At 35.1% G+C, this 24,641-nt stretch overlaps 4 protein-coding genes across 7 annotated transcripts; 2 read left to right on the forward strand and 2 right to left on the reverse strand.

Annotated features, from left to right (window-relative positions):
* The first annotated feature begins 557 nt into the window (after positions 1-557).
* Positions 558-5,474, forward strand: LOC122591080 (succinate--CoA ligase [ADP-forming] subunit beta, mitochondrial). The gene is made up of 12 exons (XM_043763276.1): positions 558-779; positions 1,444-1,554; positions 1,723-1,834; positions 2,148-2,212; positions 3,166-3,243; positions 3,425-3,499; positions 3,599-3,751; positions 3,846-3,980; positions 4,141-4,305; positions 4,391-4,513; positions 5,039-5,110; positions 5,195-5,474. The coding sequence occupies exons 1-12, from the start codon at positions 678-680 to the stop codon at positions 5,273-5,275; spliced, it is 1,272 nt and encodes a 423-aa protein (XP_043619211.1). The 5' UTR covers positions 558-677; the 3' UTR covers positions 5,276-5,474.
* Positions 5,475-5,974: 500 nt separating this feature from the next.
* On the reverse strand, positions 5,975-10,942 carry LOC122592595 (glutathione gamma-glutamylcysteinyltransferase 1-like). Of its 3 annotated transcripts, none has more exons than XM_043764866.1 (10): positions 10,296-10,936; positions 9,805-9,961; positions 9,294-9,532; positions 9,047-9,210; positions 8,539-8,590; positions 8,134-8,361; positions 7,244-7,747; positions 6,702-6,755; positions 6,285-6,529; positions 5,975-6,201 (listed from the first exon to the last, which is right to left on the reverse strand). In XM_043764866.1, the coding sequence occupies exons 1-10, from the start codon at positions 10,368-10,370 to the stop codon at positions 6,141-6,143; spliced, it is 1,779 nt and encodes a 592-aa protein (XP_043620801.1). In that variant the 5' UTR covers positions 10,371-10,936; the 3' UTR covers positions 5,975-6,140. The 3 variants fall into 3 exon arrangements, with proteins under 3 accessions (XP_043620801.1, XP_043620802.1, XP_043620803.1); XM_043764867.1 differs by having other exon boundaries at positions 5,975-6,214; positions 10,296-10,935; XM_043764868.1 differs by lacking the exon at positions 5,975-6,201 and having other exon boundaries at positions 6,438-6,529; positions 6,649-6,755; positions 10,296-10,942.
* A 7,012-nt stretch (positions 10,943-17,954) lies between these two features.
* LOC122590725 lies at positions 17,955-20,381 on the reverse strand. The gene is made up of 4 exons (XM_043762905.1): positions 20,191-20,381; positions 18,677-18,822; positions 18,323-18,590; positions 17,955-18,250 (listed from the first exon to the last, which is right to left on the reverse strand). The coding sequence occupies exons 1-4, from the start codon at positions 20,198-20,200 to the stop codon at positions 18,036-18,038; spliced, it is 639 nt and encodes a 212-aa protein (XP_043618840.1). The 5' UTR covers positions 20,201-20,381; the 3' UTR covers positions 17,955-18,035.
* A 212-nt stretch (positions 20,382-20,593) lies between these two features.
* LOC122590724 (receptor like protein kinase S.2-like) lies at positions 20,594-24,176 on the forward strand. Of its 2 annotated transcripts, none has more exons than XM_043762904.1 (5): positions 20,594-21,870; positions 22,190-22,509; positions 22,603-22,899; positions 22,983-23,106; positions 23,726-24,176. In XM_043762904.1, the coding sequence occupies exons 1-5, from the start codon at positions 20,616-20,618 to the stop codon at positions 24,058-24,060; spliced, it is 2,331 nt and encodes a 776-aa protein (XP_043618839.1). In that variant the 5' UTR covers positions 20,594-20,615; the 3' UTR covers positions 24,061-24,176. The 2 variants fall into 2 exon arrangements, with proteins under 2 accessions (XP_043618839.1, XP_043618838.1); XM_043762903.1 differs by having other exon boundaries at positions 20,595-21,870; positions 22,175-22,509.
* Positions 24,177-24,641: the final 465 nt, after the last annotated feature.

The raw sequence follows: 24,641 nt of genomic DNA on the forward strand, positions 1-24,641 counted from the left end.
ATAGAAAAAACATTTTTGAACGTAATTCATTTATAACCCACAAGATAATTAATCTTTATTTTGTTAGACAATTTTTTGAATACTGGATTAAACTCACGTAATATCCGACAACATAATGTGTTTTAAATGTTTTATCAAAGACGTATAATCAAAAGGTTGAAATTTACGACATCTTTTTGGTACAAAGTTGATTTTTAGTTTGTATTTTTTTTAGCATTATAATTTATAATTATTATAAATTATTTTATTAACAGTTTTTTTAATAGCGTATTAATGTTATTATGGGCTTGTTTGTTTATTTGTCTATTAAGTGATTAAATAGAAAAAATGACTAAATACAAACATAATTGTAAACGAACAAAGTAAATATAATTGTTTTTTTTTTTATTAATCAATTAACAAACATATTTCATGATTTTATAATTAAGACATTACCAACTAGTCAAACACTACCTATGTATTGAATATAGAAAAACATTTTTTGAGTACATTAATTTGTGAAAAAAAAAAGGAGGGGTTGGCTTTTCCAATATATAACCTAAAAAATATATATCCCGGCACATAGGTCATTATTTGTTCTTCCCTTCCGTCTGTCTGTTAAATCTAATTTCTTTTATCTCGATTCCGATCTTATTACATTCCATCGTCAAAAATATAAAAAGTTATATAAAAAAAATATGGTGAGGGGGCTGATAACCAAGCTCGCAAATAAATCTATCTCCGTCGCCGGAAAATGGCAACAGCAGCAGCTCCGCCGTCTCAACATCCATGAGTATCAGGTCGTATTCCCTTCTCCTTTCACCTTCTTTTTTTAGGGTTTAAATATGCTTTAATAAATATTTTCTATTTGTCTTTATATATATATATATATATAAAATATATAACTTATTACAAATAAAAAAAAGGTGATGATGATGTATGCGATTTAGAATTTGACTTTTGTTTTTGTCATATTCATATATGATTGTTTGTGTGTTTAATTAGAATTAGAAAAATGTATATATTATGTAAGGATTTAATACTTGAGTTTTTGTAAAATGGATATGGGTCAACTGGTAAGGACCAGAGATCTTGATATCAAAATACTCGTTTATGTATTGCAGAGCGAGTCATTAGGTATGTGTCAATTTTTTACTGTTGGGTTGGTTCGTGTGCCATGTGGGAGTTTCATTTCTCGATTGTGGTTATTTGTAGGAAAAGCTAAAAACTTTTACAATCCGTCTATGATACGTTGAAGTATTTTAACCCGATTTAGTTGGGTAGGAATAATAATGAAACACAAAGAAATCGTGGTCATTAGAGCAACTAGATAATACACATCACTTAGAAGGCCCTCTTTTGTTATCATGACTTGACTCATGTTATTGGTGCATAGTGATATAGTACTATAAATTAGTTGGCATTTCTTCTTTATTCATTGACTCGTGAAGTTTTTGAAATCAGGGAGCTGAGTTGATGAGTAAATATGGTATTAACGTACCAAAAGGTGTTGCTGTTTCTTCTATTGAGGAACTTAGAAAGGCCATTCAAACAACATTTCCCAATGAAAAGGAGGTAAAATTTCTGCATGATCATTCGTCTATTTTACCTTTATTTAGAAATAAATGTGCAAGTCTTTGACTCTTGCTCTACCAAAAAATTGTGAACCATCTGTGGTGCTCTACTGAGTGAGCTATATGTTTGAGGATTTATATAAGTAAAGCTGGTGTCTTTTTTGTTCAGTTGGTGGTCAAGAGCCAAATTCTTGCTGGTGGACGGGGCCTAGGGAAGTTCACAAGTGGTCTTCAGGGTGGAGTTCACATTGTCAACATTGATCAGGTTGAAGATATAGCTGGTACGTGTTTCATTATCTTCTCAGCTCACTATTATGTTGATACGAGAGAACTAAAGTTGGAATATAAACGTATTGAGTTTTTAGCCTCTTAAAAGATCCTTCTCCTAGAACTTGGAAATTAACTGTTAAAAGCTAGAAGAATGCCCCTTTTTGTGTTTTATCGTATTTCTTTATTCAGATGTTACTGGAAAATGTCTCTCTTAGATATCCGATATAAGTTTGGCTAGGAAAAGGCTAACATTGAATATGAAATTTTGTTTTATTGATGGGTTGATTGATCATTCTTTTCATATTTATTTTGTTGGTCATGTAGGGAAGATGCTTGGGCAGACTCTTGTCACTAAACAAACGGGCCCCCAAGGCAAAGTTGTCAGCAAGGTTAACTTTTTTTTTTTAATTCGTCTTAATTTTTTTGCGCTATTGGAATCTATTTATTTTTGCTTTGAGGTTATCGTCACATGTGTTGTCAGAGATCTTTATGTACGTGTAGGATCTACTGCTGTATTTTATACTTGTGATGTTGGCATGTTGTGAGATCCTGACTGAAATATATCTATCTACTTCCCATGGTAAAAAAATTTCTTTCGGTGAGACTTAGGCTTCCATGTGATCTTTGTAGTATTAGCTTTTAAAAAACATTAAGAAAAACCTATGAGTGTAATGTCTAGTAGATACTTGATGTTTGATCAATAGCTGCCATAAATCCATAATGGGATGATCAAACATATTCGTGTCTTGGAAGCTTATATTATTTGGGTGTTGAGAGCTTATTGTGCTCCCATTATATTACTAGGCGGTATTCTATTCTGCAAACCCATCCTCGGAATAATATTCTTCATGTGTACCAATAATGTACGGACTGAAACTATAGATTTGCCACAAGTATCGTCAATCAAAACTTGTTGGTACACTCCTGTCTAGGTTTGCAATCAGTGTGGGACTTTGCATTGCATCGACACAATGGGTATCGGATGTCTATAGTAAGCTTTGTATGACGACGTGGATAAGTGCATTTCATTTGCGTACATGTTTGACATCATGAGGTCTAGGTATTGCTATAGATGACAATTGACAAATACTTATTGCTCTGTAGTCCATCTTACTTCTTTCAAGCCTCAAGGATCCAGATATAGATCTTCATTGTTTTCAAGTGAAATTTGAATCAAGTCCAGATCAACTTTCTTATTAGAAAATAATATGCATTAGATATGATATGCTTTAGCTAGTGTAAGGCACATGGCAACTCTAAATATCTTGTGAACAGCAAATTTCTCCCATCTCACATCTTCTATCTTTTTTAAAGTTAACACATACCCTACCTCTGGGTGCAGGTTTACTTGTGTGAAAAGGTGACACTAAAGAATGAGATGTACTTCGCGATCACTCTTGATCGTACCACTGCTGGTCCTGTAAGCACCTTCTTCTACTTGTAAAAATACGTATTTCGGATTGATTTTGTTTCATGTTTTCTAGTAATTGAACAGATGCCCATATGTTGTCATATTATTAGCCTTTTCTATATAACTCGACTTCCTCTCTGTCTCTTTCTTATACACACAATTGGATGCTTACCGGGACTTGCTTTTTCAGCTTATCATTGCCTGCGGTCAGGGAGGAACCAGCATCGAAGATCTTGCAGAAAAATACCCTGACATGATCATAAAAGTATGCCTTCTTTTTGGAATACAATTCCTTGGCTTTTTTCACATATTTAGTTTTTTTCACATATTCTGTCATTGTTTCATCTGCATTCGCTTTTCACAGGTACCCATTGATGTTTTTAAAGGAATTACAGATGAAGATGCTGCCAAAGTTGTAGATGGTCTTGCTATCAAGACAGCTGACAGAACTGCTTCAATAGAACAGGTGAAGAAGTTGTATAACCTTTTCTGCGAATCTGATTGCACCCAGTTGGAGGTGAGCATTACTTGTATAAAGAACTTGTGGCTTCATTTCATATTTTAGTTGTTATTGCTGAACTTTGATGTCATGTTCAAATGTTCTCCTTCAGATCAACCCTATTGCCGAGACTGAAGATAAGAAGCTGGTGGCCGCTGATGCTAAGTTAAACTTTGATGATAATGCTGCTTTTCGTCAAAAAGAGATATTTGCTCTTCGTGACCCGACACAAGAAGATCCCCGAGAGGTATAACTTGTCCGTTGTATATGAATAAATACAAAGTCAACACCTAGCCTTCTTTATTATTTCAATAAATATCAAGTCATCATTTTAAACTATCTATACCTGCTGACAGAACTCGTAAGCTGTGACTAATGGTATTTTCTTGATACTCATGTTAAAACAGGTCGCGGCTGCAAAAGCAGATTTGAATTATATTGGTTTGGATGGGGAAATTGGATGTATGGTTAATGGTGCTGGGTTAGCAATGGCCACCATGGACATCATAAAGTTACATGGAGGAACACCCGCCAATTTTCTGGATGTAGGTGGAAATGCTTCCGAAGGACAGGCAAGTACTTTTTTAGAAGTAAAAATAAACTGAGTACACTTTTATAACCTTGTCCGCACATAGTTATTCTGGATGACTGGAGCAGGTTGTTGAAGCTTTCAAGATCTTGACATCAGATGACAAAGTGAAAGCAATATTGGTGAATATTTTTGGAGGAATTATGAAGTGCGATGTGATAGCCAGTGGGATTGTTAACGCTGCTAAGCATGTGAGTGCATTACTTTCTTAAAATTGCTTCATCTTTGAATTCAGTCTAACATTTCAGCACTCAAGTAGTTTGTACATCGTTATTTCGTATGTCTTGTTGATCAACCATAGTCCATAGGAGTGTAACTATATTATTGGTAAAAAAGTGGTTGGCACGGGCAGGCTGCTTGAGAACAGTCAAAATGGGTCAGCAATGCGTGGGTTTATTTTGACTACCTTTTGTCCGGAATATTTTTATTTGGGTAAAAGGGTGTTTACCCTGATGAATTTCACCTCAAGTCACTTGCAAATACATTTCTCATACCTGAGCGGCTTTTTTTTAGTTTTTCCAGAAGATCCAAGGTTTTTATTAATTAATTAGTAGAATTACATTATACTGTATTACTTATTACCTTAATAGTTAATACCATTAGAGATAAACCCAAACCAACATATTCATAACTTCACAAGTAACTGGGTCAAAATTATAACTTGTGTTTCAGTATGGTTGTACTGAAATAATCTAAACTTTTTTTTATGCTCTCAGGTTTCACTGAAGGTGCCAGTCGTAGTTCGTCTTGAAGGCACAAACGTTGATGAAGGGAAAAGGATTCTTAAGGTATTTTTTTCTCTAATCTCTTGTGGACGTGTTAAAATTTCATGGGGTCGAATATTTAAGTATTTGGTATGCTTGTATATGCAGGAAAGTGGAATGACATTGATTACAGCAGAGGATCTGGATGATGCAGCCGAGAAAGCTGTTAAAGCACTGAAATCAGGATAAAGAATATCAATTGTATTTTGAATTTGATTTTTTGTCGTGAGCTAAAGATTACATCGGTCTGTAGTACTCCCAAAATGAGGGGAGACGGGTTTCTTTTGTCACTTTTCTGATAAATAAATACAGCAGAAATAGTGGTTGGACATACTTTGATCTGTATTGGATTTTGCTCATGCTAAGCTCAGTATGTTTTTGCTAAAAAGTTGGTTATTTATCGTTCAATTTTCAACAATTTTTATACCTTAAAATGCTGAACAAAAAGTGAATACCCCATTCAATTTTCTTTTTCACCCTTGGTCTTTTTTATCTCCATAGTCCACCTTACCCAATAGGTTTTGTTTTTACTTATAGGTCTAACCTTAAACTATTGCGGTCTTTGAACTCTAATTTTCAATTTGGACAACTTTTTAAAACCTTTTATTTTGATTCTTAAAACATTTAGCTTTTTTTATTTATTACCTTGAGCATTTTTTTGCTTTGTGTTCACCGATTATCCAGGCACAAAATTAATTTATTGTAAAAGATTCAAAATCAAAAAAGGCTACATGTAAGCAGTAACTGAATAAATAAATTCGAAGGCAGAATTAACCATTCACTAAATTTTCACCTATAATTGATCAATGTAAGTGTTAAGCACACAGTTATTCGCTATGTTTTATGGTTGTGTATGTGTCGCTTACCGAGTACCTGTAACTCAAGAGGTAAACAAACAGGTACCAAGAGTTTTGCCATTTGCTAAAAACAGAAAAAGGTTTCAATGATTGAGTATTCTGTTTTGTGTTATATAGTTGTTATGTGGTTACAGAACCTGCAACTCACACAAAAAAAGAGGTTTCTGCTTATAAAAACAGGAAGGAATGAGTGTATTCTATTTGATAACAATGTTAGATAGTAATGTGAGCTTCCTTGTGGTATGTTGGAAAAAGTACCTACGATCAAAGCCTAATAACAATTTAGTAAACCAAAGCCTCTAATCTGTTAACGGGGTAAATAATTTACAGAAAATATAGACCTTGAACCTATGCAGGACGTATAAGCAATTGGTTTAGGCCAAGTAATAATGCTTCTGATCCCACCCGAAAGCCGATCGGGCCTTTCATACCTCTCAGAAAGCCTGCTACAGCAATCAAGGGCTCGTTGTCCCAACGACGACACATCAATTTGATTACGTAAGTTTGACCCTTGTAAGAAGAGCTTTGACTTGCCAATAACCTGTTCTGGTCTCCTGGATACATCGCTTGTTCCTTGATACTCGACCTAAAACATGGATAGGAATAGATATAGCATTTTTCATAAAATTGGTAAAGTTACATCATGTGTGGTTCTGGCCTTTTAGTGAATTCATGATCAAATAATATTACAGAAATAATGGATACCCAGAAAATATTTAATCTGGAGAGTAGAAGGGTGCAGAAAGATCTTCCTCTACCTCGTCATCTTTGCATCGTTTGAGAACATGGAGCTGACCACGCAAGTGCATAATCTGCAATACAGAAGTATAATATTCAGCTCTCTACCATTTGGAACACAGAGTATAGATTACTAGGCCATGATGCACCAGAACCCTTTAAGATTTTGGAGCCTAGATATATCTTAATAATGTATAGGCCACATCTACTCTTAACATGGATACAGAGTGGTTAATTTGCAAGTCACTCAGTCAGAAATCACTATGGATAAAGGTATGATGGCAAAGTGGAATGGGAATCGGATTATAGACCTACCTCCTATGGCAGGAATGGAGAGTTCCCATATATATGAATATATAACCACCACTAAACACCTATCATTCTCATTAACATTCATAAACCCACATCTAGACACCCCGTATATATAAGAAAACTAAAACACACTGGATCAACATCTATAAGAGGATCAATATAAGATCACCATATACTACTAGAAACTGCTTATGTTGAAGAATGAACAAAGGCAAGAAAGAAAAGTGAGTGCAAATGTGCAATTTTGTACCTCTTCTTGAAGCAAAGTGGGAAGGTTGTCCGAACGAACAAGAGTAGTTATTTCCTGCAACAGGCTATTGTCTTTGATTCCAGACCAGGTTTGAGGTGGCAAAGCCAGTAAAAGTGCTGTGAGTACATCATTACTAGCTGGGTGGTGCGTTCCAATGCAACCAGTGCTGGACGAACTTAAATTTTTAGGAGATGATGGAACCAACATATCAACATGCTGTTCACCAATGCCATTGGTCACCGTCCCAGACACTACTGTAACAGGCATGTCTCCATTGGCTTTTATGCAATGGACATGTGTTGCCCCACAGCAAAACCCATTACGAGATTCACTGTTTCCATCCAGAAACCCTGCTCCTTGGCAGCATACACTAGCTGCAATATCGATCAAACTGGTTTCTTGACCCAAACATAGCGGGCCCTGGCACCCTGATTTCTCAGTGAAGAGAAAATCTGTAACATGTTTGTATAGATGAGTGTCCTGTACTTGTTTCAGTATCTCCCCCTACATGAAACACCAAAAAATTAAATTAAAACATGAAGAGACAGATGATGCAGATTCTTGATTATGACAATAAGTAGAGGTGGCAAACTTGACTTACCTAACAACAGATTAATTTGGTATTATTTTTCTTTTCTATGGCAGGTTCAAATATGTTAAACTAGAAGATTTAACTATAAAGGAAAATGGACCAGAAGTCATCTCAAGTGTATTCACATGTATAGAAGATAAAACCACCTAATTGCTTTTTTGGATGAATTTAACTTATCAATATAATAATATAATTCTTCTGATCATTTCTAACGCGTACATTATTTAAAAAACTACAATTAAAGACAATTATGGATTAGCCCAGCCTGCCCATGTATTCATCTCTGGCAATAGTATACCTTGACGGAGAGCCTTTCTTGCTCCTCTGTACTTAAACTTTGATCGCCCTCCTCTGTTCTCCTCACTTCTGCAACCCACTTGATAAATTCAAGAAACTTTGACGGAAGGGAATTAAAAACAATGGAGAGAACGTTTTTCACATCTTTCACCTTCTTAGAACTCAATAATACCGGAACATCTTCCACCAAGTACTTTGCAATACTAGCCCAACTCTCATGCTTACAACTCTGCACCAAGATAGTGAAAACAAGAAGTGTCAGAATATGTGCAAAATTATATAGTAACTAATTCCAAAATTGTGCATAGTGAGTTTATATGGCAGAAAAGATACAAAAAGGTCAAGAATTCTAAAACAGGGTGTATGTGAACACATATGGGTAAGGCAGGAACGTAGTTGAACGTACCAGGGTGTAAAGTAATGCTGGTGGCCGTTGAAGCCTAGATACTAGCATGAAACTGAAATATATAGTGAATAAATCAATAACGAGACAATATATAAATGATTTGCTGTCAGACTAAACGAGGTATCCAACCAGCACAAGTACAGAGACATATACAAGTTCTGAACATGAAAAATAAAGTCAAGATGTTCAGATCATCATTTAATACATATAATATTAACACATGTATCAAGCAGACGCCTTTAAACAAACAAAAACAAAACAAAACAAAAAAGAGTGAAAAAGACATGCGGTCAGGCATTTTCTAGCTAAGAAGTGTTCCAGCCTGCTGATGCGCAAGAACTAATCTTTCATGTGTATTTGAGCTATTCAGTTATTAAAAAGTAGCCCCTGATGTTTCAAGGATTATATATATCTTGCAAACTTGCTGTTTAGCCACTCCAATACTAAGAAATACAGCAGCAGAAGCAATAATAAATTGGAAGAGAGAGCTTGGAATTGAAAAAATTACCCCCTGCGAAATCCACTAGCATCATCCACGGTATCCATGGCTTCCCACAGTAGCTTAAGCGGAACCCAATGGGGAGGATATTTAAACCGTGCAACATCTAAAATTAATGCCATGTCTGCTCCAGCATGATAACCACCAATAGGCGAAAAATGGCCACTACCTGTCTGCAATAGAATAAAAATAAGATGAGCCCGTCACAACAATAATATGAGCAAAGATACAACCAATGGTCAAGGTTTTTACATGCCTGTTTAAAAGTCGCTCTATTATATGATGAGATCACATGGCAATCATCAGAACTAGAACATGCAATAACATGCTTGCGGAATTCATCAATACTAGTTTGATTTGTGCGAAAAGCTTCAACCTTTGCTCCGGCACAATGAGCCAAGCACACAACTTTCCCAAAGGAAATGCCTTTGGCTTTAACCTTTTCTAAAGGCTCACAACAGTCCAGCATAGATTCATCAAACCACCGCCATGGACCTGCAAAAAGTTAACGCCTTTTGTCATTGCAAAGTTAAAGAATGTAGCATAAATGCCCAAGAAGGCAATTTCTCAACCAGTACAACATCGGAATTAGATTTTATGTATTTCACAATAATCGATTTAAGTTTACGTTAAGACAATTTGCCTATTTATCAATCCGTGAAGGGATTTGTAGCCCTGATTAAGACTCTACACGAGATATATGACATAGCATAAGGAAAAAAAATTATAAACTTTCGTGATAATAATAAGAGACAGTGAAAAGGTACCTTTCCATTTTTTACCGGGATCAATAGAAAGTGCATTCAAGACCATAGAAAGAGTAGCTAAACCGCAATAGGCAGGTTCAGATTGTGTCTGAAAGTAGGATATCAACTTAAAGAAACCTTCCATGGTCCCACCTTGAGTCGCTTCCATAAACAATTTCTGCATTATTTCATCACACATACATAAAGCTGAGTTCCAAAAGATAAACAAAAATTACAAAAAATATCTATCTATCTTTCTAGTTAGTCTATGTGGCCTGCAGCTTTCTTGCTTGATGTCAAACTTAGTAAGTACTACTTCACTACGTACCTAGCGTAAAAAATCAATATCTACCACTATTATTAACATAATAATCCGAACTGTATTTGATCAAACTAGAATTGTTGTGAAATATCAAAACTTTTATTAAAAAAAAAAAACATGATTCAATAATAGTAAACAAGCAAAAAGTTGAGGCTTAACATATAAAAAGAAAGTAAGGTAAGAAACAAACCTTGCCTTGCGAAGAAGCGAAATCAATAGCAGGTGGAGATGGAAGAACTCTTCTGTATATACTTGCCATCGCCATTCTGCCTCCACTTTTTTATTTTTCTTATTATTGTTTTATCTTATATATAATTATAATTATAATTAATTTGATTTGATTTGGATAAAAGCAGAAGATAGATTGGATTGAGAAATTTTTGTCTACAGGAGAAACCTCAAAGTATATTAAGATTTAAGGATGGATTTTTGAAGTATAGAAAACCAACAGCGTTGACAACACGAAATACAAAAACAATTTTTTTTATCGATGATTTATGATTATGCTGATTGGTGGATATATATATTGGGGGATTTTGTAATTGGCGGCCGGGGGCGAATCAGTAAATTTATTAGGCAGGCACACAAATCCTAACTCAACCCCATCACTAAGTATATATTTTTTAAAAAAACCTTAAGTTTAGAAAAAAATTAATGAAATAATTTATAGTATAGATCCCCAACACTTTACTACTATAATATCATATTTAACATCAATTACTTTTACATTCAACACTATCGTCGCCTCCATCCGTGTCCCCACTGCCACCACCACCTTCCTCATCACTAACCCGTCGCCGTCGCATTATGCAGATATAAGTCTACTTAAATTTAAATTAAAGTCATTAAATCAAAATGTTAAGGTCATATATTTTTATAATTTTTTTAGATTAATTTTAATTTAATAAATTCAAATATGATCATTATTTATGAAAAATAAGTTTCTACATTTTATAATGATAGAGAATAATTAATTTAATTATATAATTATGAAAAATAATTTATAAACCTTATATTAATTTTTAAAATGACAGTATCATTATTTTAAAATATTTTTTTATTTTATTTAATTAATAAAATGTTACAGGTTTAAAATAAAATGACAATATATATATTTTTATTTCGGTTTAATTGGTTCGGTTTTTAATATAAATCCTAAACCGAATCATAACTTTCGGTTTTCTAGTAAATAAAAAATAAAATTGGCTTTTTCGGTTCAAATTATTCGGTTTTTATAATTTTTTTATTTTATTTTTGATTCAGTTTTTTCCCACCACTAATACTTAACTTCCATATGCTGAATAAAAACATATGCTTGGATTTTAATCTTGTAGTTGAATTATATAAATTGAAGCAATTTATATTTATAATAAATCATAACGTTGAACGTGTATTTGTAGATGGAATGGACGAATTGTATGTATACTTCGAAAGGCCATAGGGTACAATATATTGTTTGACAATTTTTATATATTTTCTACTTTTAATGATCTTTTGTTGACGTTTGACAATATCAAATTTAGTTATGAAATAAACCTAAAAAAACAACAACATGTGTAAATTGCCAAAAGCAAATATTGAATTACTTTTGAATATATTAATTGGTCAACATTTTCCAACAAAAACTAGATGAGCTTGATGTTCTTCTTTTATTAATTTTATTTTTTTTACAAGTTATCAATTATTTATTTACATTAGTCTTTTAATGATCATTTCATTGACGTTTGGTGATATCAAATTTACGTTATAAAATATAAGAAAAAAAAAAAGCAACATGTATAAGTTACCAAAAACAAATATTGAATTACTTTTAGAAACTTTTTTTAACAAAAACTAGATGATTTTGATATTTTTTAATCAATTTATTATATTGGTCTGACTGAATTACTAAAAATATATATTTAGATTAAACCTTTTTAAAATAAAATGATATATTTGTCTAATTTCTAAAATAAATTAGTAATTTTTTTTTATGGATAGTAATTTTTTTTAAAAAAATTAATTTGAAATTATTAGCTTCACATTGACGCGGGTTATTAACCGACTTCAACTTTTACATATAAAAGCATTACATTATTACATTACATACAAATACAATTTCTTTTTTTGTATCCGTGTTCCAGTCTTTCCACTCCCTTTTCATTAATTGAATTTAGGGTTTTGTTTTAACAGTCGATCGAATTAGGGTTTTTATTCTACAAATTGGTTTCTTCAAAAACTGTATTTCAGTTACTTTGCTTAAAGTAAAGTTTTCTTGATTTAGGGTTTTTTTTGTTCAAATTGTCCATGTTCGATCTTCACTCACCATTTATGTGTTATACATACATATATGTATATATATATATGTGAAAGCCAGCAACAATGTGCAGATCGTATGTTTCTTGAAATAAAAGGAGGTATCTTTTCTTTCTTTTTATGTTTATTTTATTTTATTTTATCGGTTCTTTTTTAGCAGTTCGTATATGCTTTGAGATGTAAAATAAGACCCTTTTTCTTTTATGGTGTTTACAATGTGAGCCGGTTATCATGATGATGAACTATTGTTCTATTTTCAACCGATAATATGATTTCTGTGTTCAAATTCTGTTATTTTTGGCGCTGGACCCTTTTGTCAGTATATTGTCCAATACTGCAATACAGTCATCAGTATGTTCTTTCATGGAATTTTATGGACCCTTTTCACTAGTTAGCTTTCTGTTGTAAATTACGGATCTTTTTAGTCTATATGCTTTCCAAGATAACTATGGACCCTTTCGTTGTATGCTTTTCGATGTAACTATGGACCCTTTCGTTGTATGCTTTTCGATGTAACTATGGAGCCTTTCTACTGTATGCTTTTCGATGAAACTATGGACCCTTCCTGTCGGTTTTCGGCTAAAAGCTCATCCAAAATTTATGGACCCTTATTGTCAGATGTAATTATGCATTCTCCTGTCGGTATCATGTAACTATGGACCCTTCCTGTCGCCTGTCGGTATGCTTTTTGAAAAGGTCCCAGTGATGTAGCATATACTCATGAAACTACAAAAAAAGGGTTTCAAATTCTGATATATTTGGCGGTGGACCCTTTTTGTTGTATGCTTTTCGATGTAACTATGGACCCTTCTGTCGGTATGCTTTACGATGCAACTATGAACTATGGACCCTTCCTGTCGTTTGTTGTTATGCTTTTTAAAAAAGGTCCCAGTGATGTAGCATATACTCATGAAACTACAAAAATGGGTGTCAAATTCTGATATATTTGATGGTGGACCCTTTTCGTTGTATGCTTTTCGATGTAACCATGGACCCTTTTGTATGCAACTATGAACTATGGACCCTTTGTTTATAACTATGGACCCATCCTGTAGCCTATCGGTATGCTTTTTGAAAAGGTCCCAATGATGTAGCATATGCTCATGAAAGTACAAAAATGTGTTTCAGATTCTTTTGTATTTGGTGTTGGACCCTTTTGTCAGTATGTTGTCCAATCTAGTGATCTAGTCTCTGTTTTCTTCTTTGCTCTTGAAATTTTATAACTAGCTTTTGTTCTCGATACCGTCTTATGTCAGTATGCTTTCGATGTAATATTTGGACCCTTTACATGTCAGTATGCTTTTCAATGTAATCTTAAGACCCTTTATGTCATTATATGCTTTCGATGTAATCTATGGACCCTTTCCCCAACATACTTTCAAGACTTTTGGACCCTTTATGTCAGTATGTTTTTTATGTAATCTACGGACCCTTTTCCTCAGTATAATTTCAAGAATGTTGGATGGTCTTTACAGACTGTACGGTAATCACATTACATTGATGATTTGCCTAATATTGTTCAATCGATGATTTGGTATTTTTTTCAAAGATTCAAAGCTCTGCTTTTGAAAATTCCTCATGTAACCGATGAACTTTTGCGGCTATGCTATATGATGTAAATAATTGTCCCTTTTTCAAGAAACTTTGATTTGATATTCCTAGTTCATATCAGCGGTTCCAGGTTTTGTGAAGTATCAGGTTACATTCTTGCTGCAGAGGTTATCCTATGGCAAAGCACATGATTTTTGGTAAACTAAGGACCCTTTATGTCAGGATGCTTTCGATGTAATCTATGGACCCTTTCCCTCAGTATTATTTTATGAATTTTGAATAGGTCCCAATGATGTGGCATATATAACTACAAAAATGGGTTTCAAATTCTGTTATATTTGGCGTTGGACCCTTTTGTCAGTATGTTATCCAATATAGTCTCTGGATCCTATAGATCGGTATGCTTTTTTGTGGAATTTACAGACCCTTTCCACTAGTAAGCTTTCAGATGTAAATTACGGACCCTTTTTAGTCCATATGCTTTCTAAGATAACTATGGACCCTTCTGTTGTATGCTTTTCGATGCAACTACGGACCCTTTTCGTTGTAAGCTTTTCTATGTAACTATGACCCTTCCTGTTGGTATGCTTTATGATGCAACTATGGGCCCTTCCTATCGGTATGCTTTACGATGCAACTATGGACCCTTCCTTTACGATGCAACTATGGACCATTATGCTGTTAGAAAAGGTCCCAATGATGTAGCATACTGCATATACTTCATGAAACTACAAAAATGTGTTTCAAATTCTTTTATATTTGGTGTTGGACGGTTGGACCATTTTGTCAGCGTGTTGTTCAATTTAGTGTGTGGACCCTTTAGATAATTATTTTTTTTATAATAAAGTATGGGATTCAGGTGTAAATTATGCACCCTTTCAGTCAATATGCTTTCCAAGGTAACTATGGACCCTTTTCGTCGTATGTGTTCGATGTAACTATGGATCCTTCCTGTCGGTATGCTTTTTTGAAAAGGTGCCAACAAGCATATACTTAATGAAACTACTGAGATGTATTCAAGTTCTGTTATAGTTGGCGTTGAACCTTTTTGTCAGTATGTTGTCCAATATAGTTTATAGACTCTTAATATGCTTTTTCATGGAATTTATGGTGCCTTCCCACCAGTAAGCTTTCAGGTGTAAATTACGGACCCTTTCCGTCGTATGCTTTTCAATGTGATGTAAACCTATGATTGTAATGTAATTAGTTATTGAATGGTTGATTACTACTTGCACAAAGCCACAACTTGCCATAATGGAATGTTTGACCTCTGTAGTATTAGCTTTTACATCTTTAATTAGAATGAACTAATTAAGTAAACCTGAGATTAATTAGTTACTAGATGGTTGATTACTACTTACCATAATGGAATGATCAAACATATTCGTGTTTTAAAAGCATACCCTTTATGTCATTTTTTCCGATGTAACTATGTTCCCCATCTATCGGTATGCGCTTCGACATAACTATGGACCCTTCCTGTCGGTATGCTTTAAGATGTAACTATAGACCCTTCCTGTTGGTAGGCTTCACCATGTAACTATGGAGTATGTACCCTTCCTGTTGGTAGGCTTCACCATGTAACTATGGAGTATGTACCCTTCCTGTTGGTATGCTTTTTAAAAGGTGCTAATGGTGTAGCATAAACTTCATGAAACTACAAAGATAATGTCTTCCAGGAAAATCGAGTCGCCGCAGTTGAGACTCTTTCATATTAATTGATAAGCTTCCTAGATAATCTCTGTATGTTTTCACATAAAGTTTTGTTAGAAAGTTGGTTTGCAAAGTTCTGTATGATTTGGCCACACAATGCAATGCATTGATTTTCTTATGTGATCTCTTGTGAAGTACTCGATGTCAGGTTACTTACAAACTTAACGTTCCACTTGATCGAAGTAGTAGTCTTATATTTATTATGGAAATCCCAAAAGCCCTAATCATATGGTCTGGCTAGATGAGCATCGAGTAATGCACCATTAAAAGGCCTCTTTCTATAGCCGAGCTGCTTTTGGTTCCTTATCCGTATATAGTTATGAGGTCCGAATGTCTGATCTTAGGTTTCTTGGGGTCACTGAACCAAATCCTTTAGCCCTAAATTTGGTGAGCCATCTATTGTGGATTCCTATAAGTGAAGCTGGTTTCTTTTGTTTCAGTTGGTAGTTAATAGCCAAATCCTTGCTGGTGAACGGGGCCTAGGGAAGTTCACATGTGGTGTTCACGGTGGAGTTCACATGGTCAACATTGATCCGGTTGAAGATATAGCTGGTACTTGTTTTATCATCTTCTCAATTTATTGACATGTTGATATGACATGACTAAAGTTGAAATATAAACATATTGAGTTTTTACCCTCTTACAAGATCCTTCCGATAGAACTTGGATATTAACTGTTAAAAGCTAGAAGTACGTGCCTTTTGCCTTCTATCATATTTCTTATGCAGAGGTTACTGGAAAATGTGTATCTTAACTATCCAATATATCTTTGGCTAGCAAAAGGCTAACATTAACTTTGGTGTTTAGAAAGCAATTGATTATGCTGGACTAAAAGTTAGCTGACTGAAATTTAGCTATCCACCTGTGGTGAAAGTTTTTCTTTCTGTGAGACCTAGGAATCCATGTGACCTTTGTAGTATTAGCTTTTATATCTTCAATCAGAATGTAGTAACTAAGAAAAACTTATGAGTGTACTGTCAAGTAGTTACTAGATAGTTGATTACTAGTTTCCATTATGAAATGATCAAAAAATTTCGTGTTTTGACTTATTGTGTTACTAGGTGTTATTTTATTCTGCAAACCCATCCGCGGAATAATTTTTTTCATGTTTGCCAATAATGTATGGATTGAAGCTATAGATTAGCCATAAGCATATCACAACTTCTTGGTTTACTCTTATGTAGGTTAGCAATCAGTGTGGGTCTTTGCATTGCATCGACACAATGAGATTTTTTTGAAATGTGTCTCTAGTGGATGAAATGTACTTAGCAATCACGCTTGATTGTACCACTGCTGGTCCTGGTAAGCTTCTTCTACGTCTTGTGAAAATACAGATTTCCCAATGATAATTGAAGAAAATTCCCGTGTGGTCATTTTATTAACCTTTTAATATATATATATATATATATATAGCTCGTCTTCCTCTTTGTGTCTCTAGCTCATACACAATTTGATGTTCAAACCTTTTCCTTTCAGATAAACCGGTGGCTGCTGATGCTAAGCTTTGTTGGATATGAACCGACCCCCCCCCCCCCCCCCCCCCCGGGCGGCCGCGGGGACTATGCTCCCTTGGTGGCTGTTTTTGTTGCTTTTTCCCTCTTCTGAAGATAAAAGAGCCAAGAATTTTGCAGGCTATGAGTTCTCAGTTTTTAATCAGATAGAAGCTAGAGGTAGCAAACAACTTTTCTTCATTTTTCTAACTAATCAGTTCATTAAAGATAACACAAACAATCTTGTTATAGCAATAGTAATTTCATGTAAATTCAGAAAACGCTTTAGGAAGTCATGCATTAAAAAAAAAACTTTGGGCAACTTCCAACCCATTTAACCTCTTCAACACTTTGCCTTTTTGCAAAAAAAAATGATGTGACCCATTTGAAATAGAATGTAACCCAATTTGACTCATTTAGTTGGTGACAGAACTAAGAAGCGGTGAGTATTTTGTTGGTGCTCATGTTCAAACTGGCCGCAGCTGCAAATGCAGATCTAAGTTATATTATTTTGGGTGGGGAAATTGGATGCATGGTGTATGGTGCTGGGTTGGCAACTGGCCAATGGGCAGGCAATGGCCACCATGGAGGAACACCTGCCGATCTCTGGATGTGGGTTAAAATGCTTCCAAATGACAGGCAAGTACATGTTTATAAGTAAAAACAAATTGACTATACTTTTATAACCTCAACGGCACATAGTTATTGTGAAAAAGTGGAGCAAGATGTTGAAGCTTTCATGATCTTGACATCAGATGACAAGATGAAAACAGTATTCTTGAATATTTTTGGAGGAATAATGAAGTGCAAAACGCTGCTAAGCATGTGAGAGCTTTACTTATGAGAGCATTACTTTCTTATAATTGCCGTTATCTTTAAATTCAATCTAATATTTTAGCACTCAATTGCCTACACTTACCCATTCGACAAGTAGTTTGTACTTTGTTAGTTTGTATATCTTGTTGACCAACCATAGGAGAGTGACTATGTTTACCGGGATAATGATTTTGTAACTGGAGATTTTTGACACGCCTTTCCTTGCCTTTCGTGGTCATAACCTTGGTATCCTGGCAATGAACAACCTCGCCAATGACATCTGAAATAGTTTACTTATATCAGCGTATTATCAATAAAAAGAGCAAAAGAAGAGAGATTTGTTTGTACGTACCAAAGGAATACACAGATTCAAAGTTCTTCGTCAAAATATCATCAAAAGATAACAGGTGAATTGACTGATCCGGACCAGCCCAGTCGTTAGACAATCTAACACTGGTGTTAGGGTAGAAATTGATCTTGCACGGATGCCTTGTGAGTAAAAACCTCCCCTTATTCTCCCCTACTCCAAAGTTTGAGATAACACGTATCCCTCCTTCCTCTAGTAAGGCAGCAAACTTCGGAATCAGCTTATGTTTGACCGTAGCTTGGATCCTTGATCCCTGCATTGTTAATAAAACCATATCATATAATAATAGAAACAACAAATTTATAAAAACATTTTTTTTATTTTTGATATTCATATTACCTGCTCGTCAATCAACACCATGTCAATACTTGAGACCACATGAGGATTGTTGCTAAAAGTTTGTTTCCACAGCCTTATGATCTTCACTTTCAATTTCCAAGGTTGGTCTTCACCATTGATTTCACTGACGAGTGACATGTTTTCAGCTGCCATAAGAGTTTTTGCTTTTAATATCAAAAAGAAATATAAAAGTCGTAATGAGGATGATTTGCAAAAATGACAAGAAACGAAAGAAGACTTCCATCTCCAAGTTTAACTCAAACGTAGCTCCCTTCTTTTTGGGTGTGAAGCAGTGTCAAACCAAAATACCCAACAAGCATTAGCTCTCCCTGAAAAGGAGGTGATCCAGCCGCACCTTCTAGTATGGCTACCTTGTTACGATTTCACTCCAGTCACTAGCCCTGCCTTCGGCATCCCCCTCCTTGCGGTTAAGGTAACGACTTCGGGCATGGCCAGCTCCCATAGTGTGACGGGCGGTGTGTACAAGGCCCGGGAACGGATTCACCGTCGTATAGCTGACCGGCGATTACTAGCGATTCCGGCTTCATGCAGGCGAGTTGCAGCCTGCAATCCGAACTGAGGACGGGTTTTTGGAGCGGCATCCTGAAAACGTCCGGGTCGAAATATGGCTTTCAAATTAAGTTCCGAATTAGTGGATGCTGCCAAAGGGAGTGGCGATGCCATACGCAAAAGGGAAGAGACTCATAGAATGGCAGAGGCAAATAGAGCTTTTGCACATTTTCGTTAATCCATGAACAGGATCTATACATCTCGATCGGAAAAGAATCAAGAGAAAAAGAAAGAATCGGAATTGATCAATATATTTCTCGAAACAAACGAAAAGTAAACGAAAGATGAAACATAAATCATGGATCAAGTAAGGCCTCTCGGGGACTTTCTTAAGAATAAGAAAGAAGAACCTCATGTAAATACCATGGAATAAGGTTTGATCCTATTCATGGAGATTCCATAAATATTCCATTCCAAAAATGGAAACAGTTGGCATTTTTTTTTTAGAAATTGGATGCAGTTCAGTTACTAATTCATGATCTGGCATGTACAGAATGAAAACTTCATTCTCGATTCTACGAGAATTTTTATGAGAGTTTAACCCAAACTTATCAAAAAGTTAGTTACAATGAATTTAAATCAAAAAACAGATATATGAAAGTTTTTTTTTTTTTAAATACAGATAACGATAAGAATATAAATTTTGAATATTTTGAATTCTGTAACTAATTAATCTGACTTTTATGTAAAACTCCATGTTTTATAATATACCTGGATAAAGCCGTGAATTATAAAACTCATAAATTTATAAATCAACAACATTAATAAATGAACAGAGTGTGTACCATGGCATCTTTGAATTTGAATGACTTAATATAAAAGTTTTTATAAATCAATAAAATTTATATCATCCCAATATTTTGGGTTTTTTTACCTTCCTATCAAATCATTACCATAACCCTATTTCATCCATAATCTAGATAGATACAGATAGATTGACTTACCTTGTAGCATAAAACCTGCAACTTTAATTCCGTTCGTCAATGATCGAGATACGAATCAATGTTTTCATTGAATGATCCGAAATAAATAGTTGATAATATGAATTTGTTTAATTTCATGTTCATACAGATTCAAACTCTGGATCTAAAGTTGCAATGTTCATAAAAATAATATGTTTCACCTAAATATGGATCTAAAATAAATTAAAAGAAAAGAAGTAGGTAATAAGAAATAAGAAAAAGTAAAAAAAAGAAAAAAAAAATTTAGGAATTAGGAAAGGTAGATGGATACGGTTTGTGTGGTGGATTTTTTAAAACATATGTGCCAGCTGCCACGTGGCAGTTTGTTGAAGGGGTTTTGTTTTGGGATCCTGTTTTATCAGGAAAAGGGATTAACTTTTAGTCAGATAACAAATATCTTGGAAACAATGACTTGTTCTACTTTTTTAGTAATGAACACATTCACTTATCTAAACCTATCGACCAGTATGATACTTGTCATGATTCTTGTTAATATAATCGTTTACGTGATGAGGCAACTTCACGAAACAAGCCGTCCATTGGTGAAGAAAAAGAGTAGTGCTAAGAAGCCTAAATCACAAAAACATATATGCCATGAGTTTTCTTTTTCCGAGATGCAATTGGCAACAAATGATTTTGATGAATCGATGATCATAGGCAAAGGTGGATTTGGTAAGGTTTATAAAGGTGTTTTACAAGACGGTGTCAGTACTCAAGTTGTTGCAATCAAACGCTTGGATTCTATATCCAAGCAAGGAGCCACTGAATTCTGGACGGAAATCAAGATGCTATCCAAGTGTCGACACAGCAATCTAGTCTCTCTGATTGGATACTGTAATGAGTTTAATGAGATGATGGTTGTATACGAGTATATCTCTAATGGGGACCTCGCAGAACGCCTTTATAAGGGGTCAAGTAAAAAGTCTCCTCTTTCTTGGATGGAACGCCTCAAGATATGCATTGGGGCTGCACGTGCATTAGATTACCTTCACACTGGCACAGGAGTCCGCTTCCGTATCATACATAGGGATGTCAAAACCTCAAATATACTGTTGGATGAGAATATGGCAGCTAAGTTATCTGATCTAGGGGTATCTAAGATGGGTCCAGTTGATCAGACGTATACCCATGTGAGCACAGATGTCAAAGGTTCATTCGGGTACTTTGATCCAAATTATTTCTTGACCCGTAGATTAACAAGAAAATCTGATGTATACTCATTTGGGGTGGTATTGTTGGAAGTATTATGTGGAAGGCCTGCTCTTGATCCAAATCTTGGAGACAATGAACTCGGTTTAGTTGGTTGGGCCCAACAATTCATCAAAGAAAGCACAGTGCACCATATTATTGATCCATACCTGATGACACTAACCCATTGTTCAAGGGTGAGGGGTCAAATCATGCCTGATTGCTTGAAAGCATTTGTAGAACTTGCTGACAAATGCTTACAGACTCGACCAAAGGAACGCCCTACTATGAGTGAGGTTGTAGTAGCACTTGAGACTGCAGTACAACTACAACAGAGAGGAGACTATGTCGTAATGTGTAGTGGTTATGACCATCAAGATCAGGCGAATTCCAATTCCGGCAGAAAGTCCAGAAATATAACATTATCAAGAATGCTACGAAACCTGTTGCCAGTAAAAAGTTCTCTTACACCTGGTAACCTCATCTATTTGTTACTGGAGATGCAAAATGGGTCGGGTTAGATAAATTTATTATGTAGGTTGAAACATGTCAGGTTGGTTTTCACCCTATCTATTGATGATTGTTTTTTAGTGATTAGTTTGTTGTTTGCTTGCCTTCTATTTCTTTGTAAAATTTAATATGTAATTAAATGAAATTTAACCAGGGTGAAACCTTTTACCTCAAAAAATAAAATGAAATAGAAATAACCTCTATCCACAAATATGTATAAGCAGTTAATGTTACTATATCTGAATTATGTATTCTATCTTATTTTCAGTCATGGGTGATGCAGACTCATTAGAAAAGAAGAAAAGTGATAAACGGTTTGTTCCCGGCACCTTTTCAAACACAGAAGTTCTACCAAGCGAAGGTGATACGTACCAAGAATTTGATGTTTCAGACTCAAGTTTGAAATTATTTAGTTTGGATGAACTTAAACATGCAACTAGGAACTTTAGTGACGATATGGTGGTGGGTGAGGGAGCCTTTGGGAAGGTTTTTGAAGGTTGGGTTGAGGAGGAAACATATGCACCATCTAAGGTTGGCTATGGGATTCCTGTTGCTGTTAAAAAACTTGACCCTGATAGTATGCAAGGAGTTGAAGAATGGCAGGTAATCTGTATGACTCATTTTTTTACACAAACTTGTAAGTAGACAGGGTCATTCAGATAATACTAATATTAAAAATTGGTATCATGGATGCAGTCAGAGGTGAAATTTTTAAGCAAATTGGGCCATCCAAATATAGTCAAGTTGTTGGGATACTGCTCAGAAGATAAAGACCTACTCCTCGTCTATGAGTTTCTACATGGAAGCCTAGAAAATTACGTTTTGAAAAGTAACATATTTCCGACGAATGCAGAAGGATTTGGACTAACACTTTCTTGGTCAATGCGGGTCAAAATCATGATGGGAACGGCTCAAGGCATTGCCTTTTTGCACAGTAAAGAGAACCAAATCATATTCCGTGATTTGAAGGCTTCTAACATATTGCTTGATAAGGTGAAGTACTTACCCTAGTCTCTTACGATTTTATTTCATAAAAGACCGCTTAATGCACAACTCATTTGTGGTTTCATTCCCAGGATTTCAATGCAAAAATAGCTGATTTTGGGTTAGCAAGGCATGGTCCAATAAACGGTGAGACACAAGTTTGTACGCAGGTAATGGGTACGTATGGGTATGCAGCTCCAGAGTATGTAGCAACAGGTACATTATACTGTAGTCTCCTCTTGTTAGTCTACACGTTAATGTAAAAACTACATGATGCTCAGTTTTATAGAAATCAATCTCTGACAGCTGATAAATACATATACACTGCTTCTTCAACTATATAGAACCAACCATACATAGGTCAATTTGATGTCCTACGGTCACATTTTCCAAATAACTATTCTATTGGGGTAGTCCACAAAAAAGGGATGGAACGGCAGAAGAACCCTTAACTGGTGTGCCCTTTGGGCACCAACTGACCTTTCCCCAAGGACCAGCCAGGCAAAGTTTATCCAGTCTTTGGGTACTACTACCCTATAAAGTGAGCCTGAACTTGAACTCGTTACCTAGTTCGACAAAAGTCTTCCATAACTGGCCCCACAAAGCATTTACAGAGGGGTATAGATAATAGTTGATATAAGACCAACTGGCTATTTGGTTAGTGGTGGTTAACTAGTTCAATGCATTTACTTATGAACGGGCACAGATCAATTTATTTGATGTTTCAGCTACAATAAAATTATAAAAATATGTCAAATGGACCAAAATTCATACAAAGTTTTAATATAACACATAAAACCTGCTATATTACTTGTTTTCGATATAACGTGTACAGGTCATTTGAATGGGAAAAATGACATATATGCTTTTGGAGTGGTATTATTGGAAACACTTACAGGACTACATGTTCTTGACAAAACGCGTCCCGTCAAGGAGCAAAATCTTGTGGAATGGATGAGGCCAATGTTATCTAACAAAGAAAAGGTCAAGACTATAGTAGACTCAAGTCTTTATCAAGACTATCCGCCAGAAGCAGCATACCGGTATGCTCAACTTATTCTGAAATGTACTCAAGCTGAACCAAAAGATAGGCCGTCTATTGAACAAGTGTTGCAAAGCTTAGATCAAATTAGTGGTATAAAAAAGAAATTGTTCAAAAGGAGAGGTTAAATATCATATGACTTGATTTATGCCAACTTAGTTATATAAGACTATCTCCAATGGGGATGTTTTTGGGCGCCCTTGGGTGCCCTTGGATATCCTTTGCGGTTGAAGCTTGTCCAAAACTAAAGATTTTTTTATGCATGCCCTTACCCAAGGGCATGCCCTTAGGTGCCCTTACTTATATTTTTTTTTTTATTTTAGTGGAGTTAAAGGATATGTAAGGATGTTTGTATGGTTGGAGGTAAAATTATAGGATTTTAAGGATTTATAAGGATGTGTAAGGATATGATGTGGCAGCTCAAGGACGTCCTTAGCATTGGAGATAGCCTAACTTCATATTGTTGTATTCGATACATGATTGATCTGGTGTGTACTTAGATTAGGGAAACAAAGGTTATCATATAAAGCCGATACTACTGAAATTTTGAAGCACTAGATATGTAGAATTATACTAGTATATTTTTGTAAGTAGTTGTTAGAGGACTAACTATCTAATCAGTAGTCTATTAGTGCAGTTAGAAAACGAAATTTGGTGACTTCCATCTTTGCCCAGAGTGAGAAAAAGCATAACCCGAATCAACCCATTC

Source organism: Erigeron canadensis, chromosome 3, assembly GCF_010389155.1.
Source record: "Erigeron canadensis isolate Cc75 chromosome 3, C_canadensis_v1, whole genome shotgun sequence".
NCBI lineage: Eukaryota > Viridiplantae > Streptophyta > Magnoliopsida > Asterales > Asteraceae > Erigeron > Erigeron canadensis.